The 19,235-nt window shown below is 37.7% G+C and overlaps 3 protein-coding genes across 3 annotated transcripts; 1 reads left to right on the top strand and 2 right to left on the bottom strand.

Moving 5' to 3' along the window:
• Window positions 1–4,151: 4,151 nt before the first annotated feature.
• On the bottom strand, window positions 4,152–8,041 carry LOC139845429 (kinesin-like protein KIN-8A). The gene is made up of 6 exons (XM_071835688.1): window positions 7,251–8,041; window positions 6,676–6,949; window positions 6,507–6,557; window positions 5,600–5,692; window positions 4,484–5,470; window positions 4,152–4,217 (listed from the first exon to the last, which is right to left on the bottom strand). Exons 1-6 carry the CDS (start codon window positions 8,039–8,041, stop codon window positions 4,176–4,178), a joined length of 2,238 nt encoding a protein of 745 aa, XP_071691789.1. The 3' UTR covers window positions 4,152–4,175.
• Window positions 8,042–12,965: 4,924 nt separating this feature from the next.
• LOC139840564 (uncharacterized) lies at window positions 12,966–13,632 on the top strand. The gene is made up of 3 exons (XM_071830827.1): window positions 12,966–13,128; window positions 13,201–13,489; window positions 13,536–13,632. Exons 1-3 carry the CDS (start codon window positions 12,966–12,968, stop codon window positions 13,630–13,632), a joined length of 549 nt encoding a protein of 182 aa, XP_071686928.1.
• Window positions 13,633–13,634: 2 nt separating this feature from the next.
• LOC139840563 (uncharacterized) lies at window positions 13,635–18,053 on the bottom strand. Its single transcript, XM_071830826.1, has 3 exons — window positions 17,252–18,053; window positions 16,595–17,177; window positions 13,635–13,774 (listed from the first exon to the last, which is right to left on the bottom strand). Exons 1-3 carry the CDS (start codon window positions 17,408–17,410, stop codon window positions 13,635–13,637), a joined length of 882 nt encoding a protein of 293 aa, XP_071686927.1. The 5' UTR covers window positions 17,411–18,053.
• Window positions 18,054–19,235: the final 1,182 nt, after the last annotated feature.

Below are 19,235 nucleotides of genomic sequence, written 5' to 3'. Positions count from 1 at the left end.
TTAATATTATTATCAGTACTTTATAGATATTAAAACTTGTATAGTTAAAATTATTATTTTAAATACTAAAGATATATATATATATATATATATATATATATATATATATATATATATATATATATATATATATATATATATATATATATATATATATATATATATATATATATATATATATATATAATTTGATATGCATAAGTTATTATATTATATTTATCATTAATAGTATTAACATTATTATAACTAATAAGATTGTATTATCATTTTTAATATTATTATTAGTAATCAAATTACTTAAAATCATCAATTATTTCTAAGTAATAATATTATTTATCAATTAATATTACTAATTACTTTATTAATATTTATATTTGTTAAATATCAAAAGTTAAAGAGTTTAATATATATACATATATATATATATATATATATATATACATATATATATATATATATATATATATATATATATATATATATATATATATATACATATACTTACACGAAATACAGACTTATAAGATTCAGATATTAGTTTATATAATCACGATCATTTATATAAATAAATAAACTAATACGTAATCAAAATCATAAGAATCCAAGAGTCTGTTAGCTATTTCAATCGAAACTATAGAGAAATTCGTTTATGTCTTCAAGTTGTTAACCATCCCTCTTGTTCGTACCAATCTATTACCAATCAATTCCCCTTTTATCTTTTTTATTATTAAATTTTCTGTACCTGATGGTAAATAAGCTGTCGATCAATACCAACTACTCAATTAACTATATACCTAATCGAATCCAGTTGCAAAGGAGGCTAAATAATGTCACTTTATCAATTACAGATCACACATATCAGTATCCACTTCAATTTGTCGAAATTAAATAAAAAAAGGGAAGAGCAGCTAAACTGCTCTGTTCGTTGTACAAGAATTTAAAAGGCTCGATTTTGAGATAAATTCCAAAAAATGTAAATGTGGTTTTGTTAGAATTCGTTTACTCAATCTTTCTACAAAATTTCAGGATTCAATTCGTTATAACTAGTTCGAATTCTTTGAGTCAAACCTTAAAAGTCAAAAGTCAAAGGATTTGTTTACGAAGAAATTCGTAATCAAATTGATGTTTCCAGTTAAAATTGAAGTTTTAGAAAGTTTTTTAATGATGATTTAACAACCTTTTCGTGTCTAAAACTTCCTATAATATTGAATTGGATTTAGAGTTCAATCGAGTTCTTCATGGCCTGCTTCTATTTTTTTTTATTTCTTATTCTTCTGATTTAATTAAAGCACCAAAACAGATGAACACGTTTCAATTACAATTCGTAATTCATAAATTTAGATTGAAATTAAGTTTGAAGCTGGGTCGATCTCATGCTGGTCGACTGGTAGGAGATGAAGACAGAAACAAATGGGTTAAACATTTTGGGATACGGTTTTAATCAGGAAAACAAATACGGAGTAACGGTCTTTGGTGTTAGCGGGTATGCGAGAGGTTCCGGGTTCGAGTTCCGTCATGGGCATTTCTTTTTAGAGAAGATTTTTAAGGGTATACCGTTTTATTATTAATTTTATTATTATTATTATTATTATTATTATTATTATTATTATTATTATTATTATTATTATTATTATTATTATTACTAGCATCATTATTGTTATTGTTATTGTTATTGTTATTATTAACGATTGTTAGTGTTACTAGTAAAATTATTTAAAATTATTATTATTACAAAAAATAAGTAGTAGTTATCATTTATTGTTATTATCATAATTATCATTACAAATATGACTATTATCATTATTAATGTTGTTACTAAAATTATTATCGTCATAATCTTATCATTTTTATGTATTATTATTATTATTAACATGATTACGATTAAAAGTAATGTTATTCGTTAATATTGTCATTACTATTATTGTTATCTATGTAGAAATCAATAAATATAATGTTGTTAAAATCTTAAACATTACTAGTATTATCATTACTAATAGTATTATTATTAGTACTACTATTATTGTATTATTACTGCTCGTATTATTATTATTATAAATATTATCATTTATATTATTATTATGAATTTTCATTATAGGTATTGTTACTACTTAAAGTTATTATCATGTATATTATTTTTACTAAAATTATATTTTTGTAATCCTTAAAAACTATCATTTTTTATTATCATCAGTAATATCTATACTATTATTAACAAAATAATTATAATTAGGAAAATAAAAGTTTAAAAAGTATGGATAAGATTGTAAGTATAAATATTGAAGGTTATATATATAAAGATATCTTTAATATACACAACTTAATTATATTAAAATTATTATGTATGAAAATGAAAATATATAAATAAATAATGAAATTTATAAAGTAATAAATATAACAATTATATTACTAATAAGAATATGTTTTAATACATATATGAATGATATAGGTTCGTGAATCCGAGGCCAACCCTGCATTATTCAGTATCGTCGTATGAATATTTTTATTACAAAATATTTAGAGTGAGTTTCATTTGCTCCCTTTTTAAATGCTTTTGCAATATATATTTTTGGGACTGAGAATACATTTCGTTGCTTTTATAAATGTTTTACGAAATAGACACAAGTAATCGAAACTAAATTATATGGTTGAATGATCGAAGCCGAATATGCCCCTTTTACTTGGTAACCTAAGAATTAGTAAACCAGTCTACTAATTGACGCGAATCCTAAAGATAGATCTATTGAGCCTAACGAACCCCATCCGTTGTAGCGGATGCTTTAGTACTTCGATGTTGTTTTATCATGTCCGAAGGATTTCCCGGAATGATAGGGGATATTCTTATATGCATCTTGTTAATGTCGGTTACCAGGTGTTCAATCCATATGAATGATTTTTGTCTCTATGCATGGGACGTATATTTATGAGAAATGAACATCTTGTAGTCTATTAAAATTATGAAAATGAATGATTATGATACACTAATGAACTCACCAACCTTTTGGTTGACACTTTAAAGCATGTTTATTCTCAGATATGAAAGAAATCTTCCGCTGTACATTTGCTCATTTTAGAGATATTACTTGGAGTCATTCATGGCATATTTCAAAAGACGTTGCATTCGAGTCGTTGAGTTCATCAAGATTATTATTAGGTCAATTATAGTTGGATATATTATGAAATGGTATGCATGCCGTCAACTTTCGATGAAATGAAAGTTTGTCTTTTAAAAACGAATGCAATGTTTGTAAAATGTATCATATAGAGGTCAAGTACCTCGCGATGTAACTAAATGTAATGTATTCGTCCAGATGGATTAGGACGGGTCATTAGATCAGAACCTTTGAATCATTCAGATTATGAACCATTCAGCGCTGTACCATTCCATTTTATCAAACACACCCTTATTTACATCAAAATCAGAAATTACATCATAATAAAATGATTGGAAAAACTAACCCACTTTGAGGTTTATTTTATGACACAACTGAAGAAACAGAAACTACATGAACCAACTTAAAAAAACTTGTTTGAAGATCGGTAACCACCACCAGCCAGCATAAGACCATGCGCTTTTAACCCCCTATTCCTCATGTGGCACAAATTTAATGCCCTTAACGCTTACAGAGCATTAAGGGCCGTTAAATTTGACATTTTGAGGGGCGTTAAATTTGACACCTCATATCAACTTATTTATTTATTTTTTCACCCAACTTCTAATCATATTTTACTATATCACCCCCAAAACCTTTTTCACCCAAATCTAATACCCACCATAACACCCTTCAAAATTTGACATTGTCACGTTAGAGAGTCAGTTTCTCCCTTCTCTTTCAATAGGTGCAAAATTTGACTCCACGTCACCGCTAAAAACTATCAAGTTAACTCAAGGTCTAAAAGTGAACAACCAGTTTGCTCTGCTGTTGCAGACTCAATAGTGAATATATATTTTTATAAAACTGCAAACCCCATGAAATAGAAAGAAACAAAGAGATCTAATAGATACAGTGGCAATACTACATATGATTGCAGATATCTTCAAGCTTGATGAAGAAAAAAAGGTACTAAACATCAATGGCTCAACAATCTAACAAACCTTAATTGACAGAGATAACTCTCAACCTAAAAAACTTGTACAGTTGGATTGTATTGGCGTTCTAGTTCGACTACCATCTCTTTCACTGCCTCATGAATTCGGATTTTTGACGAGCAAATCCTGGCTGAAAATTGCAAATTGAACCATATAACAGCCAAGTGAACACAGAATTAGTCACATAATACTAAACCTCAAATGTTAATTTAGGGGTTGGCAAAAAGGAATTGGTTTGGGAAACGAAATGCTTTTAAGTATGGTTAAAAAATTGTACCAACCCACAAACAGATTGACCCATTTGACCAATTTGACCTGCTAGATATATAACATAACCAGATAGACCCATTTAGATGGGTCGAAACTGCGACCTCTATATACGTAAGATCAAAATACCTGAAGAAGCATTGAAGGAGCAGCTGCAGGTTCTTCAGCCACGTGGCTTCTAGTTTTCCTCCCATTCAATATAGCAACAGATGGACTATTAGCACTTGTTATATCCCAAAAGCTTCGTTTTTTATCTCTAACTGCAGGTGACGTAAATCGACCACTTGGACTCTTGAGTTCACCCGCTACAATATCTTTCGGTCTTATTGTATTTCCCTTCATAACAACTCCATTTTTACCCTTTCGCGAGATTTCACGAATCAAATCATCTTTTTGCTTCATTTGCAAACCAAAATCTTTCTTCATTTTCTCCATAGCTACTTCAAGCATCTTTATAGTTTTTCTAAGCTCGTTAACCGTTTCTTCCTGCTTTTTTTTCTTCGATTCGGGTGTAAAACAATTCGAGGGTAAGAAAGATTTAGTCTTTCGTTCTTTTAGTCCACACGAAATTGGTGGGGTGGTTGGTGATGCAGCTGCCAAAGATTGTGCTTGAACCATCAATAACTTTTGTTGCTGACGAACCAACTGCGCTCGTAAATCGTGGTTCTCTTTTTGTAACTCGAGTAGCATCTTCGCTTGATCCGTTTCCAAATTAACTACCTTCGATATCTCCTCATTTGCCTCAGTTACCTTAGTACGAATCTCTTTAGCTCTATCGGCCCAATGAAGGGTATTTTGCGTTTCGCCAAACGTGAGGTTACTTGGGCTAATATTAGCAATCATGACGGTATTACAAGCACCGCCCAACGAGTCTTTTAACAGTTGTGTGAGTTTCGAGTTCCTGTACGGAACATGTTTTTTACCTTCAACAAGAGCATTAATGCAACTACTAAGAGCAAGTAGCGATTTATTTATGTTGGCACCCTCGAGTGATCTGAGCGTTCGTTGATCGGTTGCATGAGCTCGCTCTGAACCTGCTAAGTCAATCAACGACAACTTTCCTACTCTCTTTATCACATTGTTGTATCCATCTTTCACTCGATATTCAACCGTAACCTGATACACAACGTTAATAGTTATCATTAAGTAAAACAAAAGTACAGAAATTATAAATTTGTGAAAAATTTTAAGATGATCTTTGGTTTTGTTTGACTTTGAAAGAAAAGTCAAATATAGCAAATGTACTTGAAGAATAGCATGTGAGCGCGAAGATGTTTCATTGGCCCGAGTTGGTTCTGTAGTCCTATTACGGTTTCCTTGTTGAAGCAACACCATAACCTATAAAACAGTTCACAAACACTCAGGATCTGGAATGATTAAAATAAGCGAGTCGCGAGTGTTTAGAATTATGATCTAAATCCGATTATCTGTTAAACGACTTGAAGTAGCGAAAACTATTTTCAGTGTTCGGATGAAATGATATTATGAGATAATCATTTTTGCACTACGAAAAAGGAATCTCCGTCTTCTAATATTGCATAACGAACCTTTTCTAACTGAACTTTTTCATCGTTAATAATAAATGCTGTAAAGTAAGCAATCATATTTCGAAATTTACTTCTTCAACAATAAATAAGAAACTAAGAATGCCCTTTTGATCATATTATCAGTTAGTTTATAGAAGAACTAAATTTGCATATTCTAAAAAAACAAGAATAGAACGATTAGTGAATAACTAACTATTTCAGGTAGCTAAAGGAAACATAAACACCATTTCTTGTTACACGTTTTACTAAAGCTAATTTCATTAATTAAGGATTTTGCTAACGACAGCGCGAAGGGCTGTCGTTAAGATGCAGATAAAATTTTTGCTAACGACAACCCTTAGGGCCCTAAGGGCTTAGGGCTGTCATTAACGTGCAAAATGTACATTTAGTGATGGTTACTATTGACTTTTTAGTGATGGTTATCAAAATGTACAAGTCATTTCTGCACGTTAACGACAGCCCTAAAGCGCTAAGGGTTTTCGTTAGCAAAATCCTTTTATTAAATGTTTGTATGTTTAACTTTCTCTTATTGAGTATCACATAAATAATCATTTCAAAATGCTCATCAAAACACACTCAAGTCAGATTGACAATAGAAAAATTACCTCATCAGTCGAATAAGCACGATATTGAGTGAGTCCTGCAGCCACGATCCCCTGCAAAAAACTCGAACGTCAATTACTAAAACGACGAACAAACAAAAACAGCATAATCTTTTTCAAAAATATTATCGATGGAATATACATGATTAATTAGTTTAAACCGAATTTAAACCTGTTTATCTTCTCTAAGAACCAGAGGACGACCAGGAGAAAGCAAATCTCTCACAGTTTCATTGTAGACCTCTAAATACGATAGACGAACTTCATGGTTGCCATCACAGCTTCTTTGTCTAACCTTATAAAAAAGATCTTTTATGGCTAAAACCATTACACCCGGATTTTCAACCGTGCCCAGCATCGTAAATGTCTTACCAGCACCTGTAGCACCATAGCAGAAAACTGAACCATTCCTTCCTTGTAAAACCGCTTCAACAAGCTCCGATGTTCTGTCAAATTCAAACAACGGTTCAACTACACATCCCACTTTCCATTATGGGTGGCTTTGGGTAACGGGTCAAAATGGGTAAGGCCAATTTTAACAGTCAAATTCTTTATTTGTCTTTTAACTACTTTTTATGACTGTATCAATGGGTTAAGCATGATTCCAAAACACTAATTATCAGATTAGTAAATCATTCAATATAAAATGCAACTCAAATAGACCAAACCACAAGTAAATGAATCGAACATATTATATTATTATCCAAAAATCAAAATCTTATATAAAACGAAGTTTAATATACTTACGAAGTGGAATAAACTTCGAGTTGGGAAGATGAATCAGGGAATGAGGCGTCAAAAGTGAAATGGCGGCCACGGAGTCTCTTAAGCCTCAGATAATCATTCTCGTTTGCGAATTCCGTCAAGTAAACATCTTTTTGATTCACAATCCGTACACATGATCTTGAAGCAGCTTCTTTTTCTTTCTTACTTAATGGTCTCAATCTTACAAAAACAAGAATCCTACTATTTACATTTCCCAGTTTCACAGTAGCTGCTGTTGTATCCGTCCCCACATTAGGGTTCTCCATTGACAACTTTCTAGCAGCAGCCCCATTTCTTGGGGCAAAGTTAAACCCAACAATCTTCTCACCATTACCACCACCAGCCGCCACAGCGATATTCTCTTTGGCGTCATCATCTGCCGCTGCTGGTGGCGGTGGTGGTCGTGGTACTACGTAAGTATTGGTGATGGTAGGAACAGGCACTGAATTCTCCTTCATTACATGATCTTCTGCAACTCTTGATTTCTTTTTATATTCTGATTCTTGTTTGCAAGATCCACCACCGCTTAAGAGATCCACACTCGGGTGTGTCGAAAATCGGTTTTTATCGGGTTTGGGAGAAGGGTTTCGCATAGCAATTGATGATTGTTTCTGCTTTTCATACAATTGAGTTAAAGCTTTCATCTTTTCTTTCAATCCATGATGTGGGTTCCTTAACTGATGATGATTCCCCAAATTAGTATGTTCTTGATCATCCCTCATTTCATTTTTTTCTTGAACAACATTCACCCGAGACCTTGTTGAAACCGGCATTTTTTAGAATGTAACTGAAATTATTCAACTTTAAAACATATCCATTTCAATTTATACAAACCCCATACAAAAAAGCTCAAGAACAGATGAAATTTCTGAAAAAAAATAAAATAAAGCAAGCTATTTTTTCAAGAAAAATACAAACCCTAGTGGGTAAATTTGGGCAAATTTGTTGTTGAATACAGGAAAGGAAGTAGATCTAATATGTGAAAATGGGTACTACAAAATCTGCAATTTTTTGATTGTTTGTGTAGCTGAAGACCGATTTGACTTTGTAATTGTTTATATAGTAGTTTTAGGGTTAAAGAAAAGTAGGAGTGAGGGAAAGGGTTTACATTTTTGAACCTTTTTTTTGTATGAAATAAAATATTGCAACGGTCAAATAGTTATAGGTTATAATAGGTTATAGGTTATCAAAAGGAAGACTTAAATTGGTCTGTTATCAAATGGGTTGGGCCTATTCTGGTCTTCAGTTTTGATACATTCATTCAATTCGGATCTTACATCATTAATTCAGGTTTTAAATCTTACTGAGAACCTTATATGGTTCAAGAATTTTAAAGTTATGTATTTTTTTTTTTGTAAGAACATAAGTCGAATATAGATTTAAAGAGAGGAGCCACTGAGTGATTAATATTCTGAAGTATAGTAATTGAGATATTTTTTACGAGTGTGTATGCTAAAATACATTATGAGGTCAAACTTCCATTTTTTAAGAAAATATTTTCAAAAGTTGAAATTTACGAATGAAATTTTAACTTTAAATTATATAGAAACCTTATGGGTGATGACTTCTATATCACTAATTTTTAATTGTATATCACTAATTTTTTTTTTTTTTATTTTTTTTTTTTATTTTTTTTTGAAAACAAAGATAATTTTATATAAGGATTAATAGAGTACATAATGTTTGCATGGAGGAAAATGCAAACCAGGAGATACAATTTGACAATTTATAGTAACACGGCAATTCTAAAAATTTTAAGACGATAAGGAAAAAATTATGAGAGTCATCTGTGGTCGTCATATACACTTGGATTTAAAAGCCATTGATTTCAAATCATTTTCGGCTTTTTCGAGCGATTATTGATCCATTGGAAGCTTCGAACTTGAATTTTATTTATCGCCATTGGGATAGACTAACTTTTCTTCTCGAAGACTTTGAGATTTCTATTAAAGCGTATATCCGACTATCCACTCGATTGCTTGCCAAGATTTCGAAGATGATATGAGTTACCGGTCCTTTTCGTGCCATGAAACATGTCATTGTAGTTCGTGTTGTACTGATAATTTATGTTCCACCATTGATGGAACCGAGACCACAGGCCTTTTGCAAAAGGGCAAGCCATAAGAATGTGTTCCACTAATTCGTTTTCGCTATTGCAAATGGGGAAGAGGGTGGAATCGAGTAGAATACCGCATTTGCTCAATTCCATCCTAACAGGTAAACGACCAAGTTTGGCCCGCCAGATGAATAAACCAATTTTTTGAGGCAAGAGATTGTTACGAGCAGTTGCTGAGATATGAAGGCATGTCGAAGAGTTTTGTCACTCAACAGCTTGGAAAAAGAAGCAATTGTGTAGAATCCTTTGGGGTGAAGTGACCACGACCATGTATCTCTATCAGTCAGAGAGAAAGAGTATGAGAGCAGCGAATTTTTCAGCAGAATTAATTCATCATTTGTTCTCCCCAACAGATGTCTTGTCTACTTCCATGAGAAAGAGATAGAAGCACCATTTTGTTGAATGCGATCCGAAACCAAAGCGAATTGTTAACTTCCAACCTGTAAAGTCGTTCAAATTTCTTGCAAAGAGGAGTGTTATCAAGCCAAACATCATTCCAAAACAATGTATCACCCGACAAACTGACAGTTTTGTAGAACGACATTGAAAAATTAAAATCCAATTTTCTCAGATCTGTATTAATTTATTTTATACGGATCACATCCCAACCCTAAGCATTATTGATGATTGGTGAATGATTGATGATCGATTTTGTTTGCTTCTATTTCTTCACTATGCGGAGTATAAAACATCTTTGATAATGCAACTCCTTTTGCCATTACTCGTCCCATAAATTGGTGCAAATTTATTCTAATAATAAAAATAAAGATTAACATTTTTATATGACGGTTGCTTTTTTTTTTTTTTTTTTTCCCGAAACGCCAAGAATCTTATAACCACGAAAATAGAGGGGTCATCAGGGAGTCCCAACTCTTACATACTGGACACGAGAGTAAGTAAATACAGCAGCGAAATTCGAAGAAATTACAGCAGGTATAGCAATGAAACCCGAAAAATTATACCAGGAACAACAAAATGTTGCTGATGAGGCAACTAAACTCATTTTATTTTATTATATATATATATATATATATATATATATATATATATATATATATATATATATATATATATATATATATATATATATATATATATATATATATATATATATATATAGTGGTAGGATCAAGAGGGAAGTAACCATTCGGGGGAAAGCGGGGGGAGCAAAAACTTTTTTTTTTTTTCGTTTTTTGAAAAAACTTTGTTCACGAACATTATAGATGAGATGAAAATATGAACATTTAGTAGAGACACTTTGTGATAAATGTTTTTATTTTGGCGGGAAAACGCTCGAAGAAGTAATATATAACAATTATCGTGTTTTTCGAGCGTATTTTGATGTTTTAGCTATTGGGGTTTAGATATTAGGGTTTAGAAATTTAGGGTTTAGGGTTTAGATTTAGGGTTTAGATTTAGGATTTAGATTGAATTTTTAACACGAACGGTTTAGAGTTTAGGGTTTAGGGTTTAGAGTGTGGTGTTTTGGGTTTATGGAATAAACCCAAAACACCAAACCCTAAACCCTAAACCCTAAACTCTAAATCGGGCTAAATTTTACTTCACAAAACATGAAAAAAAAAAAAAACGTTCATATTCTTCACGAACAATATTATCTTGAATGTTAGTTTTGTCGATCGTTTTCCCGCCTAAATAATAACATTCGTCACGAGACTTGGGATCTCAGCAGGAAATGCGAAGGTTGCTTAAAGCCGGTCGGCCGATAGGCGAAGTGTCTCTTCTAAATGTTCATATTTTTGTGTGATCTTGATGCCGGAAAAAAAAAATTTCAAAAAAAAAACAAAAAAACAAAAATATTTTGCTTCCCCCCGCTTCCCCCCGATTGGTTACTTCCCCATTGATCCTGCCCCTATATATATATATATATATATATATATATATATATATATATATATATATATATATATATATGTATATATATATATATATATATATATATATATATATATATATATGTGTATATATATATATATATATATATATATATATATATATATATATATATATATATATTGATCATGCATATTTTAACCGAGGGGTGTTAACATGCTTGCTCAACGTAAAGGAGGGGTTTAAGGATCTTAGAACGTGGCTCTCCGGTCCGGCTACCGTGAATAACCCTGGCCGACATGATGATGTCGGCGGGGTGGCCACGTGATTAAGTCCACCTTCGATGACGTCCGTCGATCAGAAGGCCCCAAGCAAGGTTGTAGGTACCAGTTAATAAAGAACTCACCTGTTAACCTTTAGAAGATGATAGAGGATGTAAGTTACGTAGGATGTGTGGTAGAAGATGGCTACGTAACGTGGTATGTTGCTAACGACGATTAGGGTTTGTATTTATAGGCAAACCCTAATTCTAGAACCGTCATAGGATAGTGATAATCGTTTCCATAACCATCTCCCCCGAATCACGGATATAATTATGGAAAAGATATTTGCTCAACCGCTTTAAAGGGACCAGATACGGATCCGCATGCCGCATGACGCATGAGAGCACCCCGCATACGCACCATAGCGCATGCCCGTGTGTATGTTACATGCGCATGCGGGCTGCGGTATCATTAAGTCCCCCCAGTTTGATGTTATATGACGCAAGTCATATGATATCAAACTATTAAGCGAAAAAGAGAAAACAAAAGGACGACGAGCATTTAATGTCCTCGCGTGCGCCTCGATGCCTGTCACAATCGCAGAAGCCCATTCGGCTGACAAGACATAAAGTAACAATGCCGCAGGCGCGTGCGAACCACGCGCGTGTTTGTAATCATTCTTAACTGACACCACGCGCGATCAGCAAATGCTACCCGTCGATTGCATTACACGTGTATGGCCACGATAACACCATTCCAACCCACGCTCCCCCAATCTTGCCTATAAATAGCCCCAAATCACACACATTTTCACTTTTCGGGTGTCAAGCTTCCCAAATACGCTCTCGCCTTCAAATCCTATCAATTCCGATCAACTCCGTCATATTCCGATCGTCATTTAAAGGTCAGTCGTTCTCCATTCATCTAAAAATGACCAAAGCTAATGAAACTTTCGTAGAGATTGTAGAGTCCAACATAGGCCAGAAAAACATCGACCACTTAGTTAAGCAATACCCCCCTCTTGCGGGTTACAATCCGGTACCACCACTGCCTAGCCAGCGAGCCCATCAGCCACCAGAGAATAAGGTGGCGATCTACGAACATGCTTTTAAGCATGGTAATTTTAGGGTTCCACCCACCGACTTCTTTTTAGGCGTACTAGATCATTTCAAAGTAGGGCTAGGGCAATTGCACCCGTATGCGATAGGCAAAATTGTTCTATTCGAGATGTGGTGTGTTGCACTTAACACAGTACCATTGGTGAAGGTTTTTTGCCACCTATTCCGCTTAGCCAACCACCATAAATCTTGGTTCACCTTCTTCGCACGCCAAAATTTTACAAAAACCCCGAAATCGAATGCGGGAAGTTGGAAAGAAACTTTTTTCTTCGTCGACCAGACCGTAGTAGGCACTGGCTTCCCGCAGACGCTTATTTGGTGCGAGAAGGTAGAAAAAGATGTGAACAAGATGCCGGCGTTGGATGACGAGGAGAAAAAGTTGTTGAAGCAGTGCGTCAACGCACAACTGGTGCACCGTTCGTATGGTAATGTTATGCTGCGGTTGGGGAAGATCTCCGCGTATTGGCCTTGGGAGGATGTGCGGCCGGCCATAGTTGGCCCCGATGGAAAGGGTAGGAATAGCATAAACGCGTACTTACATAAATTTTTGTATATTTTCTAACGCAGGCGTTTATTGTTTGCAGAGATGAGGATGAAGAAGGTGCTTACCGCGGAGGAGATTGCTGGGATCTCTTTCCGCAAGCAGGATGTGGACAAACAGCTAGAGCAGGCAGCTGCTAGCGAACATGTGGAGGAATCGCCGGCGGAGTCAGGCAATAAACGCAAGGCGGCTGGGACGTCCGAGGCTCAGAAGAAGAAGAAGAAGACTCCTAAGCAGCTGGAGGATATGCGCAACGACAATTTTGTTGCCATCGAGCCGCGGTCCGCAGACCTACCTCCCCCCATTAATGGTGAGCGTTTATTTTTTCGCATGTATACCGCGTAGAAAAAGCTGCTTACTAATCTGAGTATTTTGCAGAGCATGTGGAGGAGACGCAGCCAACAACACCGCAGGTCAACCTCGAGCTGCAGGCCACTGCCACATCCAAAGACAAGGCGATCCCCGTCGAGTCTGAGTCTACATTACCTCCTCCGCAAGGCAGCTTCCGTGTTGCCAACCTCCGCCAACTTTGCCAGTCCTCCGCAGAAAATGCTGCGGAGCAATCTGCATTCTTGCAGCAAATCTTCCCTGCAGAGTTCCGCGAGCAACTGGCCGCGCTGCCGTTTAACCAGGCGCTCAACGCCTTTGTCCAGAACGGGCTGGTATTCTTTGGGATGTTTGCGGACCAAGCCCGTCGATCCTCCATCCTATACGATGTTGCACTGCGCAAAGAGGTGGAGTTGGGTTTGCTGCAGGCGGGTGTAGATCAGGCCAAGAAGGACAGGGACGCTGCTGAGGAGGCCCGCAAGGCTGTTGAATTGACTGCGGCCGAAACCAAGACCCTCTTGATTCAAGAAAGAAAAAAGAATCAAGAGCTTGTGGGTGCGGTTGATCAGGCAAAGGGGGAAACTGAGCGAGTGAGGCTGGAGTTGGAAAAGGTGACGAGGGAGAGGGACGATGCGGTTACCGACCGCGAGCTGGCCGAGGCAGATATGACAAAGCTGCGCACCGCACTCCCCGCAATTGCGCAGAAAGTGATGGACTCCGAGCCCGTGTCCGACCGGTTTAATGCCTATGTCGATGCGGTCAAGGACCATGAGGTGAACAAGGCTGTGCGGGAAGTGATCCAGGCAAGCGGCCTAACTCCACCGTTCCCCGACATTGTCCAAAAGAAATTAAAGGAGGGAACGGCCGCGGCGCTGCTGGAGGCGGAAGAGGCAATCAAGTCCATCCCTATCCCTTTGATCAATGCGTTTGCGGCTGACCCGACGATGCCGCTTGATGGGTTTTTGAAGGAGGATTACTAGAGTAGTTTGTGCCGTAAGCCCTAATCTTAGGCAGGTAATTGTAAATGTATTTTGGAGCCCTAAGTCCCATGTTGGGCAGGCATTTGAAACAATTACTTATGTAATAATTTATTTGGATGCGTATATATGTTTGTCTGTTATGCATGCGTGATATCCTTGTTTATATATCGCGAATCAAAACAAATTATGAACCGCATGCGCATAGTTAACCACAACTTATGCGTATGCGGATGGTACTGCGTAAAATAAACCAATATTTTAACTTACCTTTAACAATTTAGACTCAAAAGCTACTGCGCTATTGCTTTGTCATGTACTAGAGGTGCACTATTAGTTGTATGGTAAGCAAACGCAACTAAAAACAAACCAATGTTTTTATGCTTAGGAGTTCCTCAAGCAAACCAATGCGAGAGCGATTACGCACAAGCAAACCAATGCTTGTATATTTAAAGTCGACTTTGCAGCCATCTAGTCTGCGTGGCGCTTGGCTAGGGGAAAACCAATTCCCTTCGCCTGTCGTTATTGTCTAGCCTTGTAACCAAACAGGCTTCTGCCGCACGGGGGCTAGAGGACACCCCTTAAGTAGGCAGGAATCGCATACAAAAAATATAAATGGACAACAAAAGTATGCGCATGTAATTATTTTTATTTGGCATTAATTATGATTACAACTGCGACATATCCGAAAGGATGAAAAATAAAATAATGTGCTAAACAAATTGGAGTGATCAAGTCCATCTAGCTACATGTAACATTTTTTCAATAACGTCGCATGCCAAGTGCGTTTCACAGGTTTGCCATCTAATGTCTCTAGATGGTATGCCCCGGTGTTGCTTGCTTTTGCTACCCTGTATGGGCCCTCCCAACGAGGTCCCAGTTTCCCAGTATCTTCCGCATGACTTGCATCGTTCTGGTGCCAAACCAAATCACCGCACTTATAAGTGCGTGAACGCACACGCTGATTGTAATACTTTGCGATTTTATGCTTGTTATTTGCTTCGTTAACAGCCGCAGAGAGTCTGCGTTCTTCAAGCAGATTAAGATTTTCCCGCAGAGCTTCAGAGTTATTTTGCTCATCAAAGTTTTGTATGCGGAACGTTGGTACCCCAATCTCTGCGGGTACAACAGCTTCTGACCCATAAACCAAACTAAACGGAGTCTCACCAGTGCTTGCTTTGGGTGTGGTTCTATGCGCCCATAAAACCTTTGGAAGCTCATCCACCCAACCAACGCGGTCATGACCCAACCTTGCCTTGATTCCAGCAACTATATCTCGGTTGGTAACTTCGCACTGGCCATTCGCCTGCGGATGCGCAACTGAAGTAAAAGTTTGCTTAATATTAAGCTCCGCACACCAACTGCGAAAAGGATCACCGGCAAATTGTGTACCGTTATCACTAACAATTTCATTGGGTATGCCGAATCGACAGACAATGTCTTCCCATACAAAATTCCGCACTCTTTTCCCTGAAATTGTTGCCAGCGGTTTCGCTTCGACCCACTTCGTGAAGTAATCGATTGCAACAATTAAGAATTTGACATTTCCTGCGTGTGCAGAGTATGCGTAAGATAATGACGTAAGTAGCATATTTAGCAAATGAATGGCAATATTACCTTGGCCTTTGGGGAATGGTCCGACTATGTCGATCGCCCATTTGCAGAATGGCCATGGTGAGGAGACCGGTATCATTGGATGCGCAGGTGCCCTGCTGATAGGTGCATGTATTTGGCATGATTCGCATTGCTTGACAATACGCGCGGTGTCTGCGTACATAGTAGGCCAATAATAACCTAACCGCATGATTTTTGACACAATGGACCTGTGTCCCGAATGAAGGGCGCATGCACCCTCATGCACCTCGCGTATAACTTCCTCTGCCTCTTTCGGACCTACGCACCTTAAATGCGGTCCCAAATAGTTTCTTCGATACAAGACGTCACCCTCGAGGGCATAAAGCGGTGCCTTTGTGCGGACTTTCTTCGCATCAGAGGAGTCCGCGGGTGAAGTGCCGTCCCGTAAAAAAGCGATGATGGGCGTCATCCACGTTGGGCTTGATTCCTCAACCGGTGCCACTAGAGGCATCATGACAATAGATTTTGCGTTGAGCTCCTCTATTAGAATTTTCTTACCCATATGATCAAAAGCCAAGGCAGCTAGTTTGCTTAGCGCATCCGCCTTCTTATTTTGCCCCCGCATTACGTGCGAGATTTGAAAAGCCTCGAACTGGTCAGCGAGATTATGAACAAGCGATAAATATTGCTGCATAGCAATGTCGTGCGCTTCGAAGTCTCCGCAGACTTGATTGCATACTAGCTTTGAATCCACGTAAGCGTGCAAGATTTTAACATTTAGCTTATGCGCGATGCGCATACCTGCTAGCAGAGCCTCATACTCTGCTTCATTGTTTGTGACAGCAAAATTAAACCGCAGTGCGTACGTATGTTCCTCACCGCCTGGACCTGTCAAAATTACACCTGCGCCTGCGCCAGATGCGCTACACGCACCATCGGTGTATAATTCCCATGGTGATAGAACAGGTGCGGGCGGATCTTGATGTTCTGCTGACGCTTCGACATCCGCAGGTATTTCTGCTAGGTAGTCAGCAAGTATTTGACCCTTAACCGCACTGCGTGAAGAAAAGTTTATTTCATGTTCTCCCAATTCGACTGCCCACTTGGCCATTCGGCCAGAAATCTCGGGCTTGTACAGTACCTGAATGAAATAAAATGATTATGTTAGTCAATGCGGTAACCCCGATCATTGCCGCAAAGTAATCATGTACCAACCTGTTTGATTGGCTGATCAGTTAAAACCACAATCGGATGTGCTTGAAAGTATCGGCGTAAACGCCGCGCTGTATGGACAAGCGCATATACTAACTTCTCTATTGGCGAGTAGTTTACTTCGCTTGATGTCAGCGTCTTGCTTACGAAGTAGACCGGCATTTGTGTCTGAGAAAACCTCAGCGTTAAAGTTCTGCGAAATAAATAATGCAAGTAAATTGATAAGTTACCTTTTCGCGGTCTGCGATGAGAACTGAACTGATTGCTTCCTTTGATGCCGCAAGGTACAGCGTTAACGTCTCCCCAGGGACTGGCGCAGTAAGTGTTGGTAACTCTGCAAGCACCTTTTTCATCTCCTGAAAGGCTGATTCTGCTTCCTGAGTCCAGACAAAATCCTTTTTCTTCAAACAGTTTTTCAAAGTGCTAAAGAATGGTAGCTGACGCTCTGCGGCTTTTGACAAAAACCGCGTGATTGCTGCGAGCTTCCCAGTGAGACTCTGCACATCTTTCTTTGTTTTCGGAGATGGTAAATTATCAATAGCTTCAATCTTTTTGGGATTAGCCTTGATACCCCGCGCTGTCACCACATGACCTAGAAACTTGCCTTCCTCCTCTCCAAAGCTACATTTAAGCGGATTAAGCTTCATGTTGATCCTTCGCAGAGACGCAAACGTTTCTAGGATGTCTGCGAGCATGTCTTCTTCGGTGTTGCTTTTGATTACCAAGTCATCGACATACGCTTCAAGATTTCTGCCAATTTGAGGCTTGAATGCTGCGTCAATTACACGCTGATAGGTCGCGCCCGCGTTCTTCAAGCCGAAAGGCATCTTTGTGTAACAATAAATACCCTGCGGCGTATGAAAAGCAGTCTTGTCTTCGTCTTCCGCAGCCATTAGAATCTGGTGATAACCTTTGTATGCGTCCAGAAAGCACTTATATCTGAATCCAGACAAAGATTCAACCTTCCAGTCTATCTCCGGGAGAGGGTAATTGTCTTTAGGACATGCTTTGTTAATGTCTTTAAAATCAACGCACATTCGCCAGTTACCATCAGCCTTTTTCACCAACACCGGATTGGCAACCCATGTTTGATAACGCACTTCACGTAGAATGTTTGCTTTGACAAGGTTGTCTACTTCTGCGCATAGCCAATCACTGCGGTCTAAAGCCATATGTCGCTTTTTTTGTCTAACAGGTGTGAGCGATGGATTAACATTCAATTTATGTTCCGCAATGTCCCGTGGGACACCTGTCATATCTGATTCGCGCCATGCGAAAACATCTGCGTTTGCGGACAATATACCATGTAACTTAGCCTTGGTTTCAGCTGATAAACTTTATACCCTTATCTGGATGCAAGCGATTAGCAATGACCGCACTGCTTGCAATCTGCTCCCCGACGCTAGGGATGTTAATTTGCACAACTGACGCACATATCTCAATCTTTTGATGTGACGCCATTGTGGCAACTCCTCCCTTAGTAGGAAACTTAATCAAACCGTGCACTACCGAAGGTATGATGTTAAAACGCCGTATGAAATTTCTTCCCAGTAGCGCATTATATCGCGAAGTCGAGCGAACCACATAAAAGTCAACTAATTCGTTCCTTATTAACTGCGGATTCTTGTCATCTTCGAGCTCTATTAATAACTCTATCCGTCCCACTGGCCATGAGCTTTCTCCGGAAAAACCAGACAGCGTGATATCAGACGGACGTAGCTGCGCCTTCACGTGTGCGGGAAGAAATTGATAGCAATGCTCGTACATAATGTCAACGCCGCTCCCAGTGTCGACATGCATGCGCTTGACCTGCACCCCGCAAGAAGGAATGCGGCACTTGATAATGATAGGTTCATTCACCCTGTCAATTGACATCACAGGAGGGAAAGTGATTGGAAGAAGTTCCCAATCCTGATGATCGTTATACTTTCTTCGCTGACCTAATTTCTCTGCGTCAACCATGTTAATGGTTAAATCAGCATTTTTG

This window comes from Rutidosis leptorrhynchoides, chromosome 4 (assembly GCF_046630445.1).
Source record: "Rutidosis leptorrhynchoides isolate AG116_Rl617_1_P2 chromosome 4, CSIRO_AGI_Rlap_v1, whole genome shotgun sequence".
Classification (NCBI taxonomy): domain Eukaryota; kingdom Viridiplantae; phylum Streptophyta; class Magnoliopsida; order Asterales; family Asteraceae; genus Rutidosis; species Rutidosis leptorrhynchoides.
This window is presented reverse-complemented; position numbering and strand designations above follow the sequence as displayed.